General features: G+C 50.9%; 1 protein-coding gene across 2 annotated transcripts in view; it reads left to right on the forward strand.

Moving 5' to 3' along the window:
• Nucleotides 1-24,752, forward strand: part of Appl2 (adaptor protein, phosphotyrosine interacting with PH domain and leucine zipper 2) — a 50,837-nt gene that overhangs the window by 16,680 nt on the left and 9,405 nt on the right. For both annotated transcript variants that reach the window (XM_051139690.1, XM_051139692.1), the window contains exons 3-14: nt 5,852-5,911; nt 6,369-6,440; nt 9,254-9,341; nt 13,080-13,121; nt 13,246-13,304; nt 14,154-14,300; nt 18,259-18,341; nt 20,832-20,990; nt 22,236-22,424; nt 23,540-23,582; nt 23,663-23,719; nt 23,801-23,889. In XM_051139690.1, coding sequence (XP_050995647.1) covers nt 5,852-5,911; nt 6,369-6,440; nt 9,254-9,341; nt 13,080-13,121; nt 13,246-13,304; nt 14,154-14,300; nt 18,259-18,341; nt 20,832-20,990; nt 22,236-22,424; nt 23,540-23,582; nt 23,663-23,719; nt 23,801-23,889 — 1,088 coding nt within the window. The remainder of the gene's footprint in view (nt 1-5,851; nt 5,912-6,368; nt 6,441-9,253; nt 9,342-13,079; nt 13,122-13,245; nt 13,305-14,153; nt 14,301-18,258; nt 18,342-20,831; nt 20,991-22,235; nt 22,425-23,539; nt 23,583-23,662; nt 23,720-23,800; nt 23,890-24,752) is intronic.

The following is a 24,752-nucleotide window of genomic DNA, read 5'->3' on the forward strand; positions in this document are numbered from 1 at the left end:
TTTTTTGTTTTTTGTTTTTGAGACAGGGTTTCTTTGTGTAGCCTTGGCTGTCCTGGACTCACTCCGTAGACCAGGCTGGCCTTGAACTCACAGCGATCTACCTGCCTCTGCTTCCCCGGTGCTGGAATTAAAGGCATGCGCCACTATGCCTGGCACTGTTTCGTTAATTTTTAATACAGATTGTCTTAATTAGCACATGTCACAGTCCTGGCAAGCAGTAGGGCAGGGTCCCTTGCCTGCTTGAGACTGAGAGGCAGTTTGCAGCTTCAGGTGGGAGGGGCAGAGCTGAAAGGTCTCCGGAAGCAGCTTTGCAGAGCTGACCCCTGCCTGGTCCTAATGTGGGCGGGGTCCACAGTGCTTCATCACGCAGCCTCTGAGGCCTTCAAGATGACATGGCTTGTCCCTGTGGGTACAGGGCTAAGCACTGACCCTGGACCCAACAGGTCAGAACTCTAGTCCTGTCTACTTTCCATGTGACCATGTGATGTCGGCAAGATAAGTCACTGTGTTTGGGTTTTCTTCTGGTCCTTGGGTTGTCTGGAGAGTTGCTGCTGTAAGATGTGGGCCGAGGTCCAGCAGCCATTTTCTGAGTGGTGTAGCGATTTCATCTCCATCTCACCTGCCTTGGGGCCCATCTAGTGCTTGGCACACAGCCTTGGCCCCTGGCAGCACCTGGGCTTCTCCCAGCACCCCCACAACTCTCTTCCTCTGGCCCCCGAACAAGCCCCTTCCTCACCCTCCTTTGACTTCCTGCAATAGTTCTTCTTGCATGGAGCTGTTCTGTCTTTTTTTTTTTTTTAAGATTTATTTATTTTTTGTTTGTACAGTGTTCTGCTTGCATGTACACCTGCAGGCCAAAAGAGGGAACCAGATCTCATTATAGACTGTTTTGAGCCACCATGTGGTTGCTGGGAATTGAACTCAGGAGCTTTGGAAGAGTAGCCAGTGCTCTTAACCTCTGAGCCGTCTCTCCAAGCCGAGCTATTCTGTCTTAAGTCTTTCTGCTCTCTAGAATTCTCTCTGAGCCTTCCCTGGGTGGTGTCCATTAGCCCCTGGGCAGGATCACCAGCGATGGCCAGCCAGGGATTGTATGTGCCTCTTTTGGAACTATGGTTTTCTTTTTTAATTCTACTGCCACTGTGTAAGGTTTTCCTGGGTTTTCTGGGAAGCAGTGGGTCTCTGCAGGAAGGCACCCGGCTTCAGTGCTTTCTTTGTCCTATAGCCTTCCCCCTCCCCATCTCTGGATGCTCCTGGTGACCACCTGCAAAGGTGAGCCTCCTCAAGCTGAGGGCCAGCTACCCTGCCAGCCTGTCTCTGGCTGTTCCCCAGTGTGCCAGGCTGTCTATACAGCTCACTGTACTGTGCTTGGGGTCCCCCTTTGCCCCTGAGTGTCAACAGAGTGTCTCTAACTCCATTCCTTCCCACGCTCTCTCCCTTCCTAGCAGAGGGCCCTTGTGCGCCCAGTGGCCTGGCACTCAGTAGTCTGAACAGGGAAGGAGTGATGAGGGCTTTCTTGTCCCATAGTAGACTGCTAGCCCCATAGGATGCCATTTCCTGATGCCCAGTACAGGACTAGGTGCAGGTCTTCTCCACCTGGAAGCCACCATCCCAGCTGGACCCTTGGCATCACAGACCCATGCTTCTCCTCATCCCTGAGCTGAGGCCTGACACTTCTGTCTTCTCTGCCTTCCTCACCACCCGCTGCCATTTGCCTCAAGAGTCCGGGCAGTTCTTTGGCTCACCTCAGTTATGTTTTGGTATCTCAGTCAGGTTCTCATGTGGTCTCCTGACCAGCCTGTCCCCTGTCCCTTCCCATGCTGTCTTCCACTCTACCACAGGGTACTCTGCCTCCACATACTCATCCACTCACCCCACTGCCTGCTGCCCATGGATGCCTGCCAGCCTGCCAGCCACCTTCCTCTCTTGTACTTCTACCTCAGGCCCCCACTGTGGGTCTTGAGGACTAGGGTGATGCGCCTCTTAATCTCCTGACCTCACCCCATGTCTGTACCCCCTGGAACAGACCTCCAAGCACGCGGCTGTCCATGACTGATCCCAGGTGGATTTCCTCCACCTCACCATTCATAGCTCTCATGGATGGTGCTGTCCACAGAGGCCGTTGGTGGTTTCAGGTGGCGCCCCAGGCAGTAGCCTCTCTGGCACGGTAAGATAGGCGGTCCCTTGCCAGAAGTTCAGATTGCCTGTCAGGCTTGCTAGCCCCTTGTCTCTGCCTTAGCAACAGGACAAAAGGTTCTTTAACAGAGGAGGAGCTGTCTGCAAACCCTTTCTCAGCTTGTCTCTCTTTTTTTTTTTTAAATGCTGGGGATCAAATTGGAATCCCCCTGCAGCTAAACGTGCTCTCTGCCTCTGCCACTGAGCCGCACCCCTAGCCCCAGCTCATCTTTTAAGGGTTCCTGGGAAGTAGTGAAGTGTAGAGAGTGGGCCCAGAGCTGTTGCAGGACCACGTCAGGTGTGCCGCTCAGAGGTGGAGCCTTGCCTAACATTTGAGGCCCTGGGTTCAAGTCCACCACAGAAGCGCACGCACCCCCACTCCCCATGGTGTTACTCCACCACAGAAGCGCATGTACCCCACCCCCATGGTGATACTCCACCACAGAAGCACGTGCACCCCACTCCCCATGGTGTTACTCCATCACAGAAGCGCATGCACCCCCAACCCCCATGGTGTTACTCTCAGAACTCCACTAGGATCTAAATGCGGGGCCACCTCTCTTGCTGTCTTGCTCTTAGGAACATGTGAGCTTTGTGTTCCTAACAAGAGGCCCTCTTAGAACTGCCACTTGCATATTGGCCCAAGCTCCCATTTTCACAGGTTTTGTTTGTTCTCGGAGGGTAAATTCACTAGCTGATGCCGGCAGGGGGCTTGACGAAGCCATCGTGTAGTCAGAATTGAGGATGAGTGAGACTGGGCTGAGAGCCCCCTTTTGTGCTCAGTTCTGGGCAGGAGCAGGCCCTTTGTGAGTGCTTGCTTCCCAGAGAGCCCCCGTGGGGGGGGGGGGGCAGGAGCTCAGCTGCCTGATATGCCAAACAGATGGGGAGACCTGGCCGAGGCCACTTGTCCCCAGTCACTGTGGCAGGAACTGCTGGGCTCTGTGCGCTGTGTCCTACCTCCGTGAGGTCTTGTGGAGTTGTGTTGTTGGCACCTGACTGTCATTCATTCAGCATGAGCTCACTGTCACACAGAAACTCCCTAGAAAGTTTTCAGATCTCTTCTGAGCACTTCACAGAAGCATCGGTAAACTGAGGCCCTTGCTTGGTTTGAGTGTAGAGGAGGTTGTCGTGTGTGTTGACTGCTTCAGGAAGGATTCAGTATGGAGGAGCACTACTATAGAATGGAGAAGGGGCACTGTTATAGAATGAAGAAGGAGCACTACTATAGAATGAAGAAGGAGCACTACTCTAGAATGAAGGAGTACTACTATAGAATGAAGAAGGAGCACCACTATAGAATGAAGGAGTACTACTATAGAATGAAGAAGGAGCACTACTATAGGATGAAGGAGTACTACTATAGAATGAAGAAGGAGCACCACTATAGAATGAAGGAGTACTACTATAGAATGAAGAAGGAGCACTACTATAGGATGAAGGAGTACTACTATAGAATGAAGGAATACTACTATAGAATGAAGGCGCACCACTATAGAATGAAGAAGGAGCACCACTATAGAATGAAGGAGTACTACTATAGAATGAAGAAGGAGCACTACTCTAGAATGAAGGAGCACCACTTTAGAATGAAGGAGTACTACTATAGAATGAAGAAGGAGCACTACTATAGGATGAAGAAGGAGCCAGGGTCATGGAAGGTGGAACCAGCAAGACTAGAAGTTTGTCATCCTTAACTATGTAGCAAGTTTGAGTCCAGCCTGAGTTTTAGTGAGATGCTGAAGAAGAGATTGTGGAAAACAGTGTGGAGTTTAGAATTAGGCCAGACTCGTGTCCCTGCCACGCCACCAACTAGCTGAGTGGCACTGGGCAGGCAGCTGAGCCTCATTTAGACCTGTCCTACAGAGGGGCTGTGGTGCCGACTGAGCAACTAAGAGAGCACAGCTGTGCTTCCAGAGGACCCACGTTTGGTTCTCAGCAGCCACACTGGGTGGCTTCAAACAACCTGTAACTCCAGCTCTGAGGGATCTGAAGCCCTCTTGCAGCCACCATGAGCATCTGCAGACATCTGTGTAAACACACACACACATATGCAGACATCAGTATATATGCACACACACTTTCAAATAAATGAAAGAAATATATATTATCTTAAAACTGCATTATATGGGGCTGGAGAGATGGCTCAGCAGTTAAAAGCACTAACTGCTCTTCCAGAGGTCCTGAGTTCAATTCCCAGCAACCACATGGTGGCTCACAACCATCCATGATGAGATCTGGTGCCCCCTTCTGGCATGCAGGTGTACATGCAAGCAGAATACTGTATACATAATAAATAAATAAATCTTTTTTAAAAACTGCATTGTAGGGGTATCAAGTTTAAACAAGGTGGCACATATAGTATAGTTTCTGGTATGAAGTAAGCACCTGTCAGAATTTGCTACTATTTAATGATTTTTGAGTCAGCCAGTCCCAACCCACAGGGGCCAGCCTCAGACAAGCTCATCTTACTTAAAGCAAGGGACTTTTTGCATAACCCATGAATGAGACCCCCTCTTCAGAGCATCAGTGCTGTAGCTGGTGGGTCGGCCACTTCTTCCAGCCTCTGTATTTTATTGCCTTTTGTGATGTGTCCCTGTACAGCTAGGCGGTTACTTTTGCTCACCTTGGGTTGCAGGCATTGTTTTAAACTTGGAGGCCAGATGGATCTTTTGACCTGTTCATACACTTGTTCATCAAACCTGTTGAGCAGGTGCTGTGTGCTCAGAACTGTTGCCTGCCTCACCCAAACAAACAATACTGTCCTGTTTGTCCACCTGCTTCCTTGGCCCTGTGACTGCCAGTTGTGGTCAGTTCCAAAGTAAGGCAGTCGAAGTCAGGGCCTTTGCCTGTATTTATTCTGGGGAAGAGGGAGAGGGCCATGTTTCTTTGTCATGCCTGCTCCTTAAGGGCAGGTGGAGGTAGCCAGGGAACTGTGTAGCCCGGTGTCTGTCGAGAAGGTCCCAGAAAATGGGTTTTGACTGTTTGATAGGTCAGGCAGAGGACACCCATGCCTGTAAAAAAAGGTCCTATAACCATGGTCCGGTTATAAAAGGTCTGGTAAAAAAGGTCCCCTTGAGTGCAGGACTTGTCCTTGAAGGAATAGCAGCCCCAGAGAAAGAATGAGTGGAAGCCAAGGCCACAGAAGTTGCCTGGTGCCCTGTTGCTGCAGGGTCTCTGCGCTCTGGCACCATCTTGGGATAACCCTGAACTGAGGAGCAGCTTGAACACAGCCTCAGAACAAGACACGTTAGCTTCTCAGTCTGCTGCTGTATTGGTCCTGGGAGGATGGAGGGTCAGCTGGTATAGCCAGAGGCCAGGATGACAGGAGCGGGGACAGGACAGACACTGAGCTGGCAGGAGAGCCTCGAAGGCACTCTGGCTCCTCAGGCAAGGCTCTCCTCTGCTCTTCTGGAACGTGGGGCTGGCTATGATTCTGTCACAGCCATCACTGGTGCCAGGTCCCAGGGCCACACCCTTCCCATGAGCCCTCCAGTAAGAGCCGAAGCTGGGCCCTGAGTCTGCACATGGCTGTCACCCCTGTGCTCCGCAGCCTAGTTGCGGTTGCCATCCGCAGGCAGCTCCTGAGACGTTCCTTGCCGAGGCTGCACTGGGGTAGCTGTTTCAGTGCTGGTGCACACCGGTGACCCTGACCCGCTGTGCTCTGATCTTCTCCCCACAGAATGAGATGTGCCTGGCCACTCGGCAGCTCTCGAGGCAGCTCCTGGCGTATGAAGAACAGGTAACTTGACAGTGCTGTGCAGTGCTTGGGACCCAACGAGGCCCTTTAGAGGCATCTCCAAAGGCGCCCCGCAGCCTTCCCTTCCCTCTCTTCTTTCCTTCTTCCCCAATGGGTTTCCCTTTTATCTTTTCCTCCTGATAAACTGTAACAGGGACCATCCCAACGCCTCCGTGAGGGTCCTTCAAGCTAATCAACTACCCACGAGAGCTCCTGGTCTCCAGGAAGGCCAAGCCACTCAGTACCAGCCATTGGGACAGAACCCGGACATATCATCTGGTTCAGACAGAATGATGTGGCCAGGGCGGGGTGTTGGTACCACTCCCAGGCAGACAGCCTCTGATGTGCCCCTGGGAGAGGAAAGGAAGTGGGGCCCAGCATCAGGTTTGTGGTGGCTGAGTTTCCAGAGTGAATTCTTGGGTTCATTTAACACCTGGCTTTTTAATTCTCTCTGTCCTAGAACTTTGCTCTGGGCAAAGGTGACGAAGAAGTAATTTCTACACTACATTATTTTTCCAAAGTGGTGGATGAGGTAAGACATGGAAGTTTTCCTTTATGAACTTTATTTCATCCCTGGTTTGGCCCTCTCTGCAGTTTAGACTACGTCCTCGGAGGTTCAATCCCTAACGGAGGTGGTATCAGCGCTGTGTTTGGGATTTGGAGGGAAAATAGACCGCAAGGACTTCTAAGCATTTGGTTTCCTGGTTTCTCGGGGCTACCTTGGTATGTTTCCACAGCTAGATTGCTTCAGACTACAGGAGTTCATTCTCCTGAGGTTTTGGAAGACTAGCTCAAGTTATCTGTAAGGTCACATCCTGTGGGGCCTAGGCAGACCCTTTCTTCCCTGTGACAGCTCCCGGTGGGCCTTCCCTTGTGGCAGTATCCATCCATCAGCTCTCCCTATGACTTAATGGGCCTTCCTTGCACGTATCTTTTCTTATAAAGATACTGTCACTGAACTCAGGGCCCACCTGGAAATTCAGGGTGCTTTCCCTTTAAGATGTCTGTTAACATTTGCAGCTCTCATTTTCTGTGTTCTAGGTGAATGTGTCCTTTGATGGGGGCCCAGTTCAATCCATTACAAAAGATTTCCTATGCCTTTTATTGTATTTGTGGGAAACCATGGTTATAGGAAATTGCATAAATCTTAGTTGTAAAAATCTTAAGTGGGCTGGGGATATGGCTCAGTGGTCCAGTATCTGCCTAGCCTGTGCAAGGCCCTAGGTTTGGCTTCAGCACTGTTTAACATCAAAGCCTCAGAGCTCTCGTAGTGTTGGTGCCAAGACCCTTTGCAACACTGGGGAGTATAGGAAGCTCGGGCTTTCAAGGAGTTAGCAGTGCGGTTGTCATCAGAAACAAGATGGCAAGAGCAGGAAAGAACACGCAGTGGCCAGGCACTGAGCCACGGTAGTGACATGCAGACAGAGCTGCACCAGTTGCGCTCACTGACCGCAGCGCCATTCAGTCAGCAGTGCCAGACCACCTACTCTGTGGTGGGCTTTGTGGAAGGCAGCAGAGACCGAATAGTAAGTAGGTCGTCCAGTTCTGAGCTCTTCACTGTGTCCCAGTCACCAGTGGGGGAAAGACAACCAAACTGTTTCCTCTGGCTGGGTTTGCAACACCTGCAATAAGCCTAGGGTGCCCCAGCTATGGGCCCAGTTCTACAAAAATGTCCTTTCCTCAGGTGCCAGGTGTAAGTCCCAGGCTTCCGGTACTGGACCGACTGGCTAAAATCGGGACTTAGTCATTTGCAGGAATGGCTCACAACTCGGGGATTCGCTGTGGTTCCCAGTGACAGCACAAAGGACAGACACAGTGAGCTGCCAGATGGGTCGAGGTGTGAGACGAGAATTAGCTGTTGAGGTAGTTCCCTGTCTGCACCAGATCTGGGTGAACTGCTAGAGGTGAGCCAGCTGACCCCGGAAGGAGAGCAGCTGAGCACACAGGAGGGATGGAGGTGGCCCGGTTAGTAGAATGTCTTGGGATGAGACCGTCCTTGTGAGCCATTCAGAAGTTTCCTCTTGAGTTCCTCCCCTATCCTCACAGAGGGTCAGTCACCATTTCCTGTCAGAGCATCTTGAAGCACATGGGAGATGGGCCCTGCCATTCGCACTCTCCTCAGCGAAGTTACTGGGGTCAGTAGTCATCAGCCTCTGCATCTCATGCTGCCCGAGAGGAGGATGACATAAACCCCCTCCTTAGCAAGAAAGTGATCAGGCAGGCAGCCTGTCCCCCTGACGTGCGTGATCACTTTCCTGCTTGCCCACTGTCGCAGAGCCCAGAGCCACAGGCATAGTAGGAGCGCTTGTTCATGTTCAGTCAGCTGCTGCTGAAAAACATTAGATTCTTACTGTAGTCAGTCCAGGGAAAGCACAGCCCCTCCCACCTCAGTGGCGTTGACTGGTATGGCTGTCTACCAGAAGAAAGTTGCCACACTTCATCCGTGCTAAGGAGACATTAATGGTGTTTCTGTACCTGGCAGAGGGTTGACCCCAGCAAACCCCGCAGGAGATGTGCAGGCCTGGGATAATGGCACATACACGGCTGTCGCTGTTGAAGGCAGCCTTGCTGAGTGCTGACTTCAAAAAACGATCCTGAGTTGCTTGCCCCTAGTCACCCACACTAGCGACAGTCCCTTCCACTGGTCAGCACTGGTGCCTAGTCCATAGAGCATGTGGTTTGGGCGGCACTGTGACATACCAAGCACACTGCTGTGTTGTGGTGAAAATTTGATTTTTCTCCTAGCCATGATTACACCCCAGCTGTGCCATTCATTTGCCATTTGGATTTAGATGTTTGCTGTGGGTAAAACGGGGGTCATAAATAACCCCTACACCACAGGGTGAGTGAAAACTCAGGTTTACAGCATGGAAAGCCGACACTTACATCATAGCCCTGTTGGCACTGCCCTCCATGGATCTACTGGCCAACCCCATTCAGTTCCTAGCAGGCTAGTTGTGCTGCCGTGGCTACAGCCCTTGTGAGTGAGGTTGCTGGGAGGCCTGGTGAGGTGGCCAGCCATAGTCCTGCCAGCAACCTGCGTTTAGTGCCAGCCAGGCCACTGTGTGGCCTCTAGAGGGGTGTGGCCTGGCTCAAGAACACCAACAGCAGAGAGGACTATGAACCGGAGATGCCCTGAGCACGCTTCACTGTTCCCACGGTCAGGCCCTGCCTTTGGTCATTAGACCTCTAGGCCTGTCTCCGTCCATGTCTTATGAGGGGGTGTATTTGAGGACAGCGGCTGAGCCACCTAGGCATACAGGAGTGTCTGGTGATGCCCTGCTGTAGTGAAAGCATATCGGTACTAGCGTGTATAATTTTCTCAGCTAAGTCCTTTTGTTTCAGCTCAATGGTCTCCACACAGAGCTGGCCAAGCAGCTGGCAGACACTATGGTTCTCCCGGTTATACAGTTTCGGGAAAAGGATCTCACAGGTAACGTAGCAGAGCAGTTCCCTCCGGAATGTTCCCTGGCTTACCAGTGATTCTCACTGCCCATTCCTTTCAGCACATGGCTATTGAGAATGCTTTTTTAAAGTCTCGTTCTACAAACCTTGCTTGGTTCTGCACATTCCCGGCTCCCCTAAGGGAGGGCACAGGCAAAGGGACACGCATGGAGGCAGATCACTGTAATGTCATGCAGCGAGGCTGCAGAAGGGATAGCCAAGGACCGGAGAAGCACTCCAGAGACCTGTCGGCTTGTTGGGCCTAGGTGCTCAGGGCAGGTTCCCGGGTGCGGGTGGTCTGCGCTGGAGTTCGAGTGAACTATAACACTGGCTAACTAGACAGTTGATGCCAAGGCAGAGGCAGCGTTCTTGGAAAACATGAATCCTTTGGACTATGAAGTGCACACTTGGAAAGGGAAGGATGGTGGGTGCTAGGCCTTTCTGTGGAGGTGCTGATGTGAGCACCCAGGACTCTTAGGGTCTGGCTGTGAGCACACGCCTGTGAAGCTCATGCTGAGGGGTGAGTGAGGGAATCTGACTGTATCCACTCTTCGGTAGCTTTTTATGTGAATTTTAGTTCTTAACCTGAAGAAGAACCTTACAATAATTTTAGATGTATTTGAAATCAAAAGTCATCCAAATGAATATTGATTAGAGGCATTATTCTGGAGAAAGATTGGCAGTAGAACACTGACACTGAATCAGAATGTCCTAATGCTCGTGTCCTTCATTGCATTTATTACTTAGAGAGTAAAGAATTGTACGTGACTATTGGAACAATAACGATGATTAGCATGGCCCCTGCACAAAGACATGGAAATCTGTGAGACATTTCACATTAGAAAAGAGAAAAAGAAGCCAGGCATGGTGACGCACTCCTTTAATCCTAGTACTCAGGGAAGCAGACACAAGTAGACCTATGTGAGTTCAAGGCAGACCTGGCCTACAAAGTGAGTCTAGGACAGCCAAGGCTACACAGAGAGTTCTTGTTTCAAAGAAAGCAAAAAACAAAAATGAAAAAGAAACATACTGTATTTTCTGGCATATAAGACTACCCCCAACTTTAATTTTTCCAGTTAAAATATGGTATTCGGGATATACTCGCTGTGTAAGACTACCCCTCTTCCAATGCATGCCGAGTGTAGCAGACTTGGGCTGCAAACTGTATTTTAACGGGAAAAGTTAAAATAGGGGTTGTCTTATATGCCAGAAAATACAGTATAAACAAACAAACAGAACTGTATATAAGAAGACTGACCCCCCAAAATGCAGCTTTAATTTTTAAAAAATATATAATATATATTATATACATATATATTCATACATATATACATACATTTATATATCTCCACTCCCTTGGGGCTGGAGAGATGGCTCAGTAGGTTAAGAACACTGGATGTTTTTGCAGAGGACCTGGGTTGGTTCCCAGCACCCAATGGTGGCTTACATTACTGTCTATAACTCCAGTTCAGGAGCTCTAACACTGTCTTCTGGCCTTCATGGGCACCAGGCATGCACACGCTACACAGACATACATGTGGGCAAAACACCTGTATTCATAAAAAATAATAACCTTAATTTAAAATACATGTAAGCTTACAGTCTCTTCTAGGTGAAGAAGCTTTGGTAGTAGATGTAAGGACAAATGTTAAAAATGGAATTGCTCTCCCTCGCTTTGTGTCACTGAGGTTGGGACAATGGTGAACTGCTATAAGCTCTGTCCAGTGCTACCTTGACAGCCCTAACACTTCATAATTAAGAAATACAAAGAGAGCCAGGTGTGGTGGCGCACGCCTTTAATCCCAGCACTCAGGAGGCAGAGGCAGGCAGATTGCTGTGAGTTCGAGGCCAGCCTGGTCTACAAAGTGAGTCCAGGACAGCCAAGGCTACATAGAGAAACCCTGTCTCAAAAACCAAAAAAAAAAAAAAAAAAAAGAAAAGAAAAAGAAAAAGAAAAAGAAATACAGAGAGATAAACTGGTTGACGGTGCACACCTGTAACCCCACTGCTCGAGAGATGAAGGCAGGAGGACCAGGAGTTCAAGATCATCTTTGGCTACAGACTACATGCGAGGCCAACCTAGGCTACATGAGACCTTGCCTCAAAATATCTAAAAGAAAGCCTGCCAGTGGTGGCCCATACCTTTAATCCCACCACTGGGAAGGCAGAGGCAGGCTGATCTTCATGAGTTTGAGGCCAGCCTGGTCTACAAAGAGAGTTCCAGGACATCCAGGGCTACACAGAGAAACCGTCTCCAAAAACAAGCAAACAAACAAAATCTAAAGGGAAAAAAGAGGAAATAACTTACCTGCTAGGCTGCATGCAGGTCTGTCTCCTGCCTGCTGGGGTGAGAAGGGGCTGCCTAGACTGAACGTGCCCAGAACCCCTTGCGCTGGTGGCCCTCCTTACCAACGTCTGCAGTCTAGCATCTGAGTTTGCAGTTGCTTAGAATGGCCATTCTTTAGCAAATTACTAGTAAACACAGAAGTTTCTTGTCTGTGACCATCTAATCATATCACCCTTTTCTCATGACAGAAAAACATAAACTTGAAGTATTTGGCCTTAGCCAAACGTGAATCTGGGAGTCTGCTGAGACAGTGCCTAGACATACATTTTACTGCCTTTTAACATGTGAATTATCATCTGTTTCATATACATGGGTACTATGCCTGATTGTATATTTGTGTGCCTGGTGTCTCCAGAGGCCAGAAAACGGCATCCTGATGCCCTGGAACTGGAGTTACAGGTGCTGTGAACCACCATGTAGGTGCTAGGAACCAAACCGGGGTCCTCTAAAAGGGCAGCAAGTGCTCTTGGCCACTGAGTGGTCTCTCCAGTCCCTTAAATGTTTAGCCTAAGCTGGCCTCGAACTTGTGATCTTCCCACCTCCGCCTCTTCATGATATCATACCAGTGTCCACAACTGGCTTTACTGCCTTTCATTCCTTTGTTCCCCAGCGGAAGTGTACCCAAGGAGAGCATGAGGTGCTAACAAGCTGTCAGAAGACCACGTGCTGTAGCTGGAAGTAGAGGTAGAGAGGAAAGAATGCCAGGAGCGGAAGGTGGAGCAGCCCCGCCCCGGGGAAGAGTAGGTGGTTCACATACAAGCCAAGGAAGAAGGCGCATAGAGGTCATAAAGTGTTCTGTTGTGTTAGAAAGGTGGGAGCCGTCACTCCTCCAGGGTCTGCCTCTGTGTTCTTCAGTGTTTTATCTTGGGCCATCATCATTCTCCAGTGACCTTTTTGTCATTTTGGTTTTGGGATTGTTAAGCCATCTTGGTGCGCGATGATGGGTACAGTGCCTCGCTGTGGGGTCATGGCTACTGGAGTTGGCTTGGGGCTGTGCAGTGTAGCAGTTCGTGTCATTTTTAACTAGCACAAGCAGCGTGTCCACTGGTGACTAATAATTGAGATTTCTACAGTGGTAGCAACAAGAGACTCTGTGCTAGATGGCCTAAGACACTTGAGGGCTCCAGCTTGTAGGCCAGGTTTCCAGGACACGTACCTGACCATGTCCTGTCTACCCATCCCAGGAGTCCATATCCATTACAGACCATTGAGTGTGGCGTGCCACTGCAGCCAGCAGGCCAAGGCCTGTGGGAGCTGAGGACTGAGGGCCTGTGGGCAGAGCATGCACCCTGCTCCTCTCAGGAAGCCAGAGCTCTGGCTTCGCATGGTTCTTGCATCTTCGTTGCTCTAACTCTAACGTGTTTTCCTTCCCCCGTTCAGAAGTCAGCACGCTGAAGGACCTCTTTGGACTTGCCAGCAATGGTAGGCATCTTTCCAGCCCAGGTCCATGGGCTTTGGCTGTGCATGAGCTTAGCGGGGGCAGGGTAGACAATCAGTGTCCTTGCCCTCTGACCCTCCTGGATGCTCCCATGTCTTTTATTTTTAGAGCATGACCTGTCAATGGCAAAATACAGCAGGCTCCCCAAGAAGAAGGAGAACGAGAGGGTGAGTGTTCCTTTGGAGTCTTCATCAACTTCAGTTCCTTTTGTCACTCTTGTAAACATGTGGCGTCAATGCTGTGGCATGGAGCGCTTCCTCTTTCTTGTATCTGGACCTTCAGATTTTTCTGCCCCTCCTGTGTGGACCTCCTCACAATTCTAAGCACCGGTTTGGAGCCACTGCCAACTCTACTCCTGTGCTGACTGGCTTCTGTGCTGCGCTGTCAGCTGTCCGACTCCTGCAGTCAGGAGCTCCTTGCCTTGGCTGCTGGCTGGTGTGTCAGCCCCACTTTCTAGGCATTTTGCTACCTCAGGCAGCTGAATCTTCAAGCAAACACTTCTCACCTCTGCTACACAACTTCCCTGAGCTAAATTATTTCCTGGGAGTCGGGTGTGGTGGCGCACGCCTGTAATCCCAGCACTTGGGAGGCAGAGGCAGGTGGAGTTTGAGGCCAGCCTGGTCTACAAAGTGAGTCCAGGACAGCCAAGCCTACACAGGGAAGCCCTGTCTCGAAAACACACAAACAAAAATGATTTTCTGGGACTGACTATAGACTTTTGCATGAACCAAATGTGTGTGTCTTTGGTACTTCCTGCTGGATCATTTTCCCGAAGAGCAGCACTGAGCACTGCCGCTAGGAGGATATTGGCTTTGCCTTATACAGTCTTGGGGACTGAGGTGCTGTCTCTTTGGTGATTTTGCTGGGATTCCTTTTTAAGCCACGATGGAACCTTATCTCTGCGCTCATCATAAAAACGTTGACGAGGAACAACCAGATGTGTGCGAAGGCTTGTGCTCCTGCAGGGTTCTCAGACCCAGTGTGCAACTTGAAGTTTTCCCTTTCCCCTTCCCCAGGTGAAGACTGAAGTTGGGAAAGAGGTAGCAGCTGCCCGCCGGAAACAGCACCTGTCGTCCCTTCAGTACTACTGTGCGCTGAACGCACTGCAGTACCGCAAGCGGATGGCCATGATGGAACCCTTGATAGGCTTTGCCCGTGGACAGGTAGGCTGTCCCTCCCCAAAGCGTCGTCATGGAAACAGAGGCACACTATCCTGGGAACGGTCCTGGGGCTCAGCTCTGATGAGTGCTTCCAGCCAGGCTGGACCTGTGAGGCCACATGCTCAGGAAGCTATGGCCCTATCCTAAGCCTCTCTCAGGGAAGAGCCTGCCTGCCTGTCCCTCACCTAAGAACACCAGCTCCGGTTCTGCAGCTCTCTGCCCAGGCTACATGGCTGGTGTAGAGCCCGGCGTGCACACACATTGCTTTCACAGCCTGTGCTGCAGGCTCATCCTGACCCAAGCTGGATAACTAGCTAGGCGGCAGGTGTGCGTGCTCCTTTCCTGCTCTGCGCTGCCAGGCTCACCCTGGCTGTGAATCCTGCAGTTAATGCCAGCGTGCTCCCCCGGGGGCACGGCAAAGTGTGCCTGTGCTTTCTGCAGTCTGTGCAGGATTCAATCACCTTCTTCCCCCTAGTTAGTGATCTACCGAAAGTTTGTCTTAAGAGATTCTCCAGTTTAAGGATGTTGACCCACCGGCCACATGTGCGTGATGGAGCACAGACAGTGGCAGGGGCCAGCATGAGCTGTGTGCTCTGTGTCTCTCAGCCCCTGTGTTGTCCAAGAGGCATGTGGCCAGAAAGTTAGGCCATTTTGTTAGTTAGTTTGTTTGTTTGTTTTGTGTTTTTCGGGACAGGGGTTTTCTGTGTGGCCTTGGCTGTCCTGGACTCGCTTTATAGACCAGGCTGGCTTGGAACTCACAGAGATCCATCTGCCTCTGCCTCCTGAGTGCTGGGATTAAAGGCATGTGCTACCACGCCCAGCAATCTTAGGCCATTTGATAATCTGTGAACTGAAAATGACACGAGGAGACAGTGTTTCTAAGACAGTTACCAATTTAAAACACACATGAGCATCTCTGACTTTTTGTTTTGTTTTAGTTTGGTTTGGTTTTTCGAGACAGGGTTTCTCTGTGTAATAGCTCTGGCTGTTCTGGAACTCCCTCTGTAATCCAGGCTGGCCTCCAACTCACGGAGATCCACCAGCCTCTGCCTCCCAAGTGCTTGGATTAAAGGCATGTGCCACCACCACCTGGCCTCATCTCTGACTTTTGTATGCATTTTAAAATTACATATGTTTCAAAAGAAATATCTTATTAGCTTCACTCAGGGAAAGAGGGAGTCTGGGCATCCTTAAGCAGCAAACCACAGCTGTCTGTCATCCTAATACAGTTGCTACCTGTTGCCCTGGGGGGCGGGGTCTCTGAAGTCAGCTTACACCTGCAAGGTATTATCTGAATGGGGCAACCTATCCTCTCTGTCATCTGAATAAAGATGGGCAATCCAAAAATAAGCACTGTCCTGCTGGGGGCTTCAGCCCTCAACAAAGCACCTAGCTTCCTCCAAATGACTCTGTCCCTCTGTCCTTGTGCTGGGCATTACAGCTTGGACCCGACAGCTGGCCTGGTGTTGTCAGACAACCCTGCTCTTTACTCTCTGTAGTTAGGCCCTGCGAGCCCTTACTGGCCTAGCAGCCCTTGCCTTGGGGCAGTAATCCCTGCCCACTTACAGCCCCGGAACATGGAGAGGGAGGGTCTGTGTGATGTCTCGGGGAAAAGCTGCAGCCCCTGGAGCTCGCTTGGCCGGGGACAGTCTCACAGGACCTGAAGGCTGTAGCCAGCAGGTTCCATGCTTTTTTTTTTTTTTTTTTTTACACAACCAAGGACGGCACTACCTCTCCTAGCCAGGCTACTTAAATGGTTGTCAATCGGCCACAGGAGAGTAGAGAGTAGGTTCTGTCTCACATGTAGCCCCTGGGCCTAGGAGGGCAGAGCCATCCCATCAGCTGCTGGTAGGAGGAGCATCAGGTTAGAGGGCTGGAGAGGGACATTTCATGTTTCATCTGAAACTTCTCCTCACTCGAGACAAGGACTGGTAGTCCCTTCTCTGCAGAGCTTTTAACTCCTCACGGAGCTCGTGTTGCCAGACCCATGAGTTGTTGGGTGACTCAGAGGCATGTGCTTTATCTTGGCCCTTGGGTATCAGTGTTTATGGGCACCGCCTATGTTAGCTAATGGTGTGAACACTGCACCCAGCTGTTCGCAGGCCCATTTGGTGGAGACCGAGACAGCTCAGGCCTCACCACCCACCTTAGGGAGCTGTGTGGCCTCTGCTGTGGCTTCTCTGGTCCCCAGAAAAGAGGCTGGAGATCAAGCCTCAGTACTGAGGTTTTATCATTTGTATAGTCTTTCCAAAGTCATGTGTGGGTGTGCGTGTGCGCGCACGCGCGTGCGCACACACATGCGCGCATGTGCACATGCCATGCCATGCATGTAGAAGTAAGAGGACAAGTGCAGGAATCCTCTTCTTCCCTCACATGGGTTCTGCGGAACAAACGCAGGTCATCAGGTTTGGTGTCAGGTGCACCGAGCCATCTTAGCAGCCCTATGCAGCTCCTAGGGCGCATAAAATGACCCACATATGGTATTGGCAGGTAAGTGTAGGTAGCAGAGCTGTAGATACCCTGTTCGTCCTGCGCTTGGGATTGGGTAGCCCCGAAGCCTCACAGTAACTGGAGAGCAAGCCCAAGGCCCAAAGGAGGTCAGCCGGGAGGGATGAGAAACCCCAGATGCTGAGCTGCCAGCAATGCAGACGCTGGCTGAAAAGCTGCAAAGTAACTGCTGAGTATCGTTTGGTATTTGACATTGCAGGGATTGAAATGGGAATTATAGGTTGATCTGAATCAGAGGTCAGCAAGCCAGAGCCTCCCATGTGTGTACTACCACAAGGGGAAACTCCTCCTCATTGGCTGCACGTACCCTTCCGTGACCTAAGGACACTGGTGCACGTGTTTTCCCGGGTGTTGACTAGAGGGAAGGGCATGGGAACCCTGCTGCTAACACCCACTGGCCTCTTCAGGGAGAAACCTCAGTTATGTGCCCATAGCCCAGGCCACAGCTTCCCGATGAGGAAATGCTAAGGAAGGTCTGTCCGTCTCCAGGATCTTGGTTCACAGCTCCTAGTGCCTGTCACGAGGCACGTGAAGTGCATCCCTCAGGTCCAGATTTAGGAACGCTGTCACCAGAGAAGCAGGCTGAGCCTTTCACGCTGGGCAGCGGGAGTACGTCTTCTCTTTCCCATGCCTGGCCCTTCACAAGTGTTCGCTACCTAGACCTGGGAAGTGAGGATCGCCTTGGAGTCCCAGGAAGCAGGAAGTCCTTCCTTCCACTCCAAAGCCCAGCAGCAACAATTTCCGTCCAACTTCCCAGGTCTCTTAGGAGCCACTTTCCCGTGGGCAGAGAAAGCGTCCATCCCCAAACCCTGAGGAGCAGGTGTGCTGCACCTGTTTTGGCAGCTGCTTGATGCCAGGTTCCCTCTAGTGCTGTGGTTGGAAATGGCTTTTGTCTTTAGTGCAGTTTCCCATTTGTCATAGCTCAAGCCATCATCTGTCCATGTAGCCAAGGTCCACGGCTGTGCTGTGTGTGGCCCAGTGAGTGTGCTCAGGCAGGTGGCATCCCTCAGCAGTGGGTGGACACCTCGTGCTATCCTCCATCAAATGCTTGTCCATGCCCTCCTGGTCCTGAGTATCTGTCCGCATGGCTCTTCTCTACTTAGTGCAAGAGGGAAAACCCAGTTTAGAACTTAGAGAAGAGAAAGCGCCTCGTGGCAGGTCCCAAGGTTATCAGCTGTAATGATTGAAACTGTCAGTAAGTACCAAGGGTTCATACCTTTCTTTATTCCTGGTGTCTCCCGCCTTTCACCAAGGCTGCCAGGCTCCCCTTTCCCCCACTAACAAACTTGAGCATTCTCAACCAGTGTGATGGAAGTGATGGAGAGATGCTGGCACACTGCCAGCAAGAAGGAGCTGGCAGCCACGTCTGTTGTCCCCACACCGTCTCATGACTAGGGAACTGGTCCACTCCCTTCCTGGTTGATGTTCAGAATGCTGCCATTGTATCTTTCAGATTAACTTTTTCAAGAGAGGAGCAGAGATGTTCTCCAAAAGCATGGACGGTTTCTTATCCTCCATTGCAGACATGGTTCAGAGGTACTGCTGCCCTCGCCCTGCCTCTTCCCCTTCTTCAGCGCCTGATGAGGGCTGTGAGGTGGCTCGTGAGCCACCTGTGCATACTAGTTTCACCCTGAGCACGGACGTCTCGCTCTCTGAATACCTATCGAGACTGCGGGGTGTCTTGGAGTTTGGCAGGGGTGGAGTTGAGGTGTTACAGTTCAAGTGGTACAAAACAATGGGGGGAGGAGGAAGGCCCGAGTTCAAGGCCAGCCCAGAGCACAGGAGACTCTGCCTCCACCGAGGGAAATACACAAAGGGGAAAAAAGAATGTGGGGTCTTACTTCACGTGGAAAATGAGAACGTTTTCTTGAAGGTGTTAACATCTCAGATACTTAAGAGGGCCCAGCAGGAGTTTGCTCAAACCCAAGGCCACCAAAGGCTCTGAACATCAAGAGTGGGCCCTGGCCTTGCCAAGTAGCCAGCAGCGGGAAGGGTACCGGTCACACTCACAGTGATGCTGGGAAGCAGTTTGTGAAATCCCTTTTCACTTTCTCCCCTTGCTGTTTGTTCGATCCCTGGGACTGTTAGAGGAAGGTACACAACGTCATTCTTTAGAGGACCCCTTGTCTCGTAAGTCTGAAGTGATTTCTTTTGTCGTTTTGTAGGCAGGGTCTCATTTTTTAACCCTGGCTGGCCTGGAATTCACTATGTAGACCAGAGTGGCCTCAAACTCAGAAAGATCTGCCTGCCTCAGCCTCCTGAGTGCTGGGGTAAAAGGTGTGCATCACTCTGCCTGGCAGAAAGCTGATTTTCTTAGCACTTGATTTCATGTCGATGAATAAACACCAGCATTACTCTGTAGGCTTGGGGATCTTCTGCTGCCACGGTGTATGCAGGTGCAGCCCGCATGTGAGGCCTCAGGCAGCGTCTAGTGCTGGCATTAAAGTTTTGCATTTCTGCAGGGGACACAGGTATCGTAGGTGTTCACGTGTTCTCAGAACCCAGCTGAGGTCCATACAAGGCAGCAGGTGTCAGCTACCATGAAGAGCTAGGCTGTTTTTTAGTCCTTAACCCCAAGGTGATGCATTTCTGTGTGCATATTAGAAAAAAACACACTTTTTAAATTTAAAAATGGCCAGCTGTGAAAAGCAACAGTTAAAAGCAGTTCCTTTTCTTCTATGTTCATTGGGGTCTTAGGAGCTCCTGATTGGTTTAGGATTTTGAGACTGTATGGGGCTGGGGAGAGCAAAGCAGCTACTAAAACCTGAATTGTGTGCCATATGCCACACCGGCATACATGAGTTTGTCTCTGGAGACAGTCCTTAAGAGTCTACTCTGTCCACACAAGCTGGAGAGCCTCAGTGGGGTCTGTGCACGGACTGCCTCCTTTCCAACCCTGTACTGTGGTCGTCCTCCTATTCCATTCTCCACTTTGCCTGGGTGCGGTGGCGCATGCTTTTAATCCCAGCACTTGGGAAGCAGAAGTAGGCGAACTCTGTGAGTTTGAGGCCTGCCTTGTCTACATGGCGAGACCTTCCTTAACAACTCCCTGCACACACAGGCACACACACACAGCAAACAAAAAAACCGTTCTCCACCTTGGCAGTGAGTAGCAAGTTAAGCCAGTGAGGTCTGACCTGCAGGGCCAGTCCCCCCATCTCAGTAGAGGAGTACCCAGTCCATTCAAGTGTCAGAAAACCCAAACCCCCACTCAGATGAACTGGAGCTTGGTGGAAGGCCCACGCTCAGGGAAGAGACATCCTGAAGCACTGACCTTGAGAAACTGGTCCATGTCTTAGCTGCACACACACCTGCCTGCTCCCTCTGGACCACCTTGCTTCAGTCTTAGGTAACCTCATGTGGAGTGGGATTCCTTCTCTCTAGTGTGCACCCTCAGATGTGTGGGCCATCTGGGATTTGTGTCCCAGACTTTACAACCTACATCTGTCACCAGTAAATGGTGAGGCAAAAAGAGTAACTCTCATTTCAAGCAAAAGCTCCAAGATGTTTGCACACCAGCGTACATGCATGTAAAGCCCGGGCTATCACACCAGAGCCTGGGCATTGGCCTCGTTACTCTCTGTGAACAATCCTTGACCAGTGAGCAGTTTATGACTGTCGTAGGACAAGCCTTGGCCTTGGCTTATTGCTGAACCTTGGTACTTCCTGGTCATTCCTATCTCTTGCAGCCTTCTCAAGCCCTAAGCTAGGCAGTGCTGTTCCATCCCTTCCTTTAGGGGATGGCTGGACTTTGATAAGCTACCTGCGCATGGACCCTGAGGATGGGCTCACAGTCTGCATCAGCAGAGCTGAGTGTGGTACCCCCCAAACCAGTGTTGGATGGTAGGCTTACATCACTTCTGGAAATAGAGCTTTCTGGGCATAAGTGCTGTGGCTACATAGGAGGCTGGGGGGGTCCATCTGTAGTGCAGGAAGCTTTGGTGGCGCAGCGGCCTTGCCACCCATGGCTTAGGAGTCGGGAGTTGGCCTGTGCAGAGTGACTGACCCGAAGCCTTCTGTCTTAAGCATTCAGGTGGAACTGGAAGCTGAGGCAGACAAGATGCGGGTGTCCCAGCAAGAGTTGCTTTCAGTCGATGAATCTGTTTACACTCCAGACATCGATGTGGCTACACCACAGATCAACAGGAACCTCATCCAGAAGGCCGGCTACCTCAATCTCAGAAAGTGAGAATGCCACGCAGCCTTTTGCTGAGCTTAGCTTTCCCTGGGAAGTAGCCACAGAAGCTGTGGGTGGTGGTGGACAACAAAGGGTGACCTCCCACTCCCGCCAGACTTGGGAAGCTTCTGGGGACCAAGCTCCAAGCTGCACTGAGACGTGGCTGAAAACGGAGCCTAAGAATCTGGAGTCAGTGCCCTGGCCTCCAGGTGTTGCTGCAGGTTACCCTTGTCTAAGCATCATGGTCATTTAAATACTGTCAATCCAGGCTATTGAGTTTATAGCGTTTGGCCCCTGCTGGCTGATGGGTAGGAGCAGTGCCACAGAGGCCATGCTGAGGCAGGAGCCAGGATCAGTCAGGTCCCTCCAGATGGAATTACACTGTCAATTTGTCTTTATATACTCATATGAAATCAAGGATGGACAGGATTAACTGCTTCTGAGGCCCCCAAGAGGCTGTGGCCATCAATCTTGGAGAGCATCGTCGGTGCTGGTGGCTGATGCCTGGCTGGGATGTAGAAGGTCTCCAACTGTGGCACCGACTTCACTGCTGTTAGATGAGCCGCTAGTGTGTGCAGAGTCCTTGGGTGCTGGCAGTGGCCATTTTTTTTTTCTAAAAACAGACATTACTGGAGCAAGACACACAGCGCCTTTGCATGCACTTGCTGTGTAGTCAGCGGTAAAGCGCATGTCTCTATTGTCAAGCTTGTCTGAGGAATGGCCAGCTCTTTTTTGCAGGTGGAGCCTCTCCCAGGCTTGTCAGTGTGAGACTGGGAGCTAAATGTCCTTAGTTCTGTAGTACCGCCCCCCCCCCAATCAGTTTTGATGCTTTTGCCAAGGAGTTCCATTTTCCTCTTGTATGCAGCCCACCAAATGAGAATGGCCTCCAGCTATAGCCCCACACAGTGTCAGCAGTTCAGTTCTACAACCTAGAGAAACGGTACAGGTGTTCAGCTCCTGACTGTCATGGGCGGAATCTAGTTAGGCTGGTGGGTTGGAAGCCAACTATGGCCACACCTGAGGGGTGAGGGGTAGGCATATGTGCCTGTATAGCTGGCGTCAGTGCTGTCAATCCTCATGGGAGCAGAGCCTAGTCTTCCCATGACTCAGCAAAATGTATTTCTGCCACTATTCAGAGTGAGTTTCCAAGTTTCCTTTTAATGGAGAGATAGTTCCTAAGAACAGGTGGCACGGTGTGGAGCCACGGCTCCTGTGTCCTAGTACTAACAGACCTTCACACACAATTCCCACAGCAAGACGGGACTGGTCACCACCACCTGGGAGAGACTGTACTTCTTCACCCAAGGCGGGAACCTCATGTGCCAGCCCAGGGGAGCCGTGGCTGGGGGCCTGATTCAGGACTTGGACAACTGCTCTGTGATGGCGGTGGACTGTGAAGACCGTCGATATTGCTTCCAGATCTCCACGCCCAGTGGCAAACCGTATGCCTCTTCTCTTCCTTGGGAGGACAGTGTAGGAAGTGCCCCACAGGGCTGCTAGCTCTAGTTCCCATGTGCCAGTCCTCCTGAGAGAGACCACACTCCAGGTCTTGTGCCTCCAGAGGATGGCTTTTTGTCCTCTGACCACTGGGATCCAGCTCACCTTACCCCGGAGCCCCAGTGAGGATCCAGCTATGTCTTGGGAAGAGAGATGACATAGGTATATTCGGCAAATGTAGAAGCAGATACTTGCCAGCAGAGATCAGAGAACGCTGTGCCTCTTGTTCTTAGGGGACAAGGCTAATGACAGCAGGCAGAAACTGTCCAAGAAGTCTGGTTTATATCAGGAACAGGAAGTGTGAGCAGTGCATTCTGCTATACATGTGTCATTTAGCCATGCTATCCCTCACACCTTGGGACCTTGGGCACAATGAGGTCACACCTGAAAATGTGGTAGCCTATAGTTACCATGTACATCCAATCACAGTGGTCCCCTCCCATGTAGAGGAGTGCTTTCAGCTGGTTTAGAGTTCCAAGTCCAAGGAAATACCCCAGGCTTGACCTGCCTGGAGGGTGGTGCTGGGAATAGTGGGAGTTGGTGGGCCATCCCTTCCGCAAGTAGAAGGACTAAGTGTCCTTCCTCTAACAATGGCCAATGACTCAGAACTCAGATGCCCAGATTCTAGTGGTGCCACATAGTTCCTGAACATCCCTGGGCCTGGGTCTCCTCAGATACAAAACAGAAGTGGCATGTGTGTTCCTTCTGCCACAGATACAAGGAACTGATAGAAGAGTCCTTTAGCCTTCGGTGTACACACTTTAAATTCTTAGATACAAGGCTGGGGAAGAGGCGAGCACTGCCCTGGTGCTTCGGTCATCTAAGAGAGCATCAGGGCAGTCCTCACTCCAGTCACAGGCCAGATGGCCCAAGTCCAACTTCACTCACACAGGAGAGCGCAGAGGCCCAGAGATGACATAGTGCACTGGTGCAGGAGCCAGGCCTACGGCCCCACTGCCCTTCCCTCCCAGCATGCTGCTTTCCTGGTGTCAAGCTGCTGTGGTGACCATTCCTTGGTCCCTGAGCCCTGGGAAGCATTGACACATCTTGTTTGTTTCAGGGGACTAATTCTCCAAGCAGAGAGCAGGAAGGAATATGAAGAGGTAAAGCTTTGTCCGTCTCCTCTGTCCCCGTGTGTGAGCAACCGGGACTGATTCTGTGTTCTTTCTAATGTTCTCCACAGTGGATATGTGCAATAAACAACATCTCCAGGCAGATCTACCTGACGGACAACCCAGAGGTAATTAGCAGCTGCCTGCACTCCACTGCAAGGTAGGCGCCCCTTCCTGGACTGAGCATGTCTCCTGTGGCTTACGTGTAGGCAGTAGCCATCAAGCTGAACCAGACGGCTCTTCAGGCGGTGACACCAATTACAAGCTTTGGGAAGAAACAAGAAAGCTCCTGCTCTAGGTAACTAAGGACAGGGAAAACTAGCTTTTGTGGAGTAAAACTGAATTAGAAACTTGAAATGAGCTGTTCCTAACCCTCACAACCCTCCCCGGCTTCCAGTGCACCCTGTGCAACAGAAGCAGCAGCTGTGGCCAGCAAAGGTGGCACTATGTCCACCTTCATAGCACAGAGCGCGTGGGGAGCCAGTACTCAGACCTGACTGCAAAAGCCCTGTGCAGCTTCACTGGGCCAGGCTCCTAGTGCAGCACAGACGTGCACCGTGGGCCCTTCTGCACCTTCTGTTAGCATCACAGCACCGTAAACAGTCACCTTCTGAGTGTCCATGCTAAGCGTTCTCTGCACACTCACACTTTCATATGTGCGTCTAAGTTTTCACTTACATGATAGCATTTCTATAATTCTCTAATAAGTCTATCAGTCACTTATTAGCATTGAGTATTTGGCTGTCTGTCTGTTTGCTGTCTTGTTGGAGCGGGGTGTGTGGGGAGGGAGGGAGGCCCATGAGCTCACCTGGGCGGGCCTCGGATTCCCAAGTGCTGGGGTTCTAGGCAATCTCTATCACGTCTGGCTCTGCTGTTTTCCTAAACAGAACATTTTCATGACATAGCTTTTCCTTTGAATACTGCTTAAAGATGTGTTCTAGAACTCCTACCTTTATCTCAAGTGGTCAGTTAGGTAGTAAAGGGCTGTCTTTTTGTTGTGTCACTAGCATCAAGGGGCATATTAAAATCAAGATCTACTGTCTTTTAGTGGCATGGTAGAAAGAACTCCATCAGATGTTCTAAAATACTTAATGGCCTAGAAGGAAGTCCTAAGAAAACTCTTAATTGTATAGGCTCTTAGGGTTCATGCACTTGGCATTG

Source organism: Acomys russatus, chromosome 31, assembly GCF_903995435.1.
Source record: "Acomys russatus chromosome 31, mAcoRus1.1, whole genome shotgun sequence".
Lineage (NCBI taxonomy): Eukaryota > Metazoa > Chordata > Mammalia > Rodentia > Muridae > Acomys > Acomys russatus.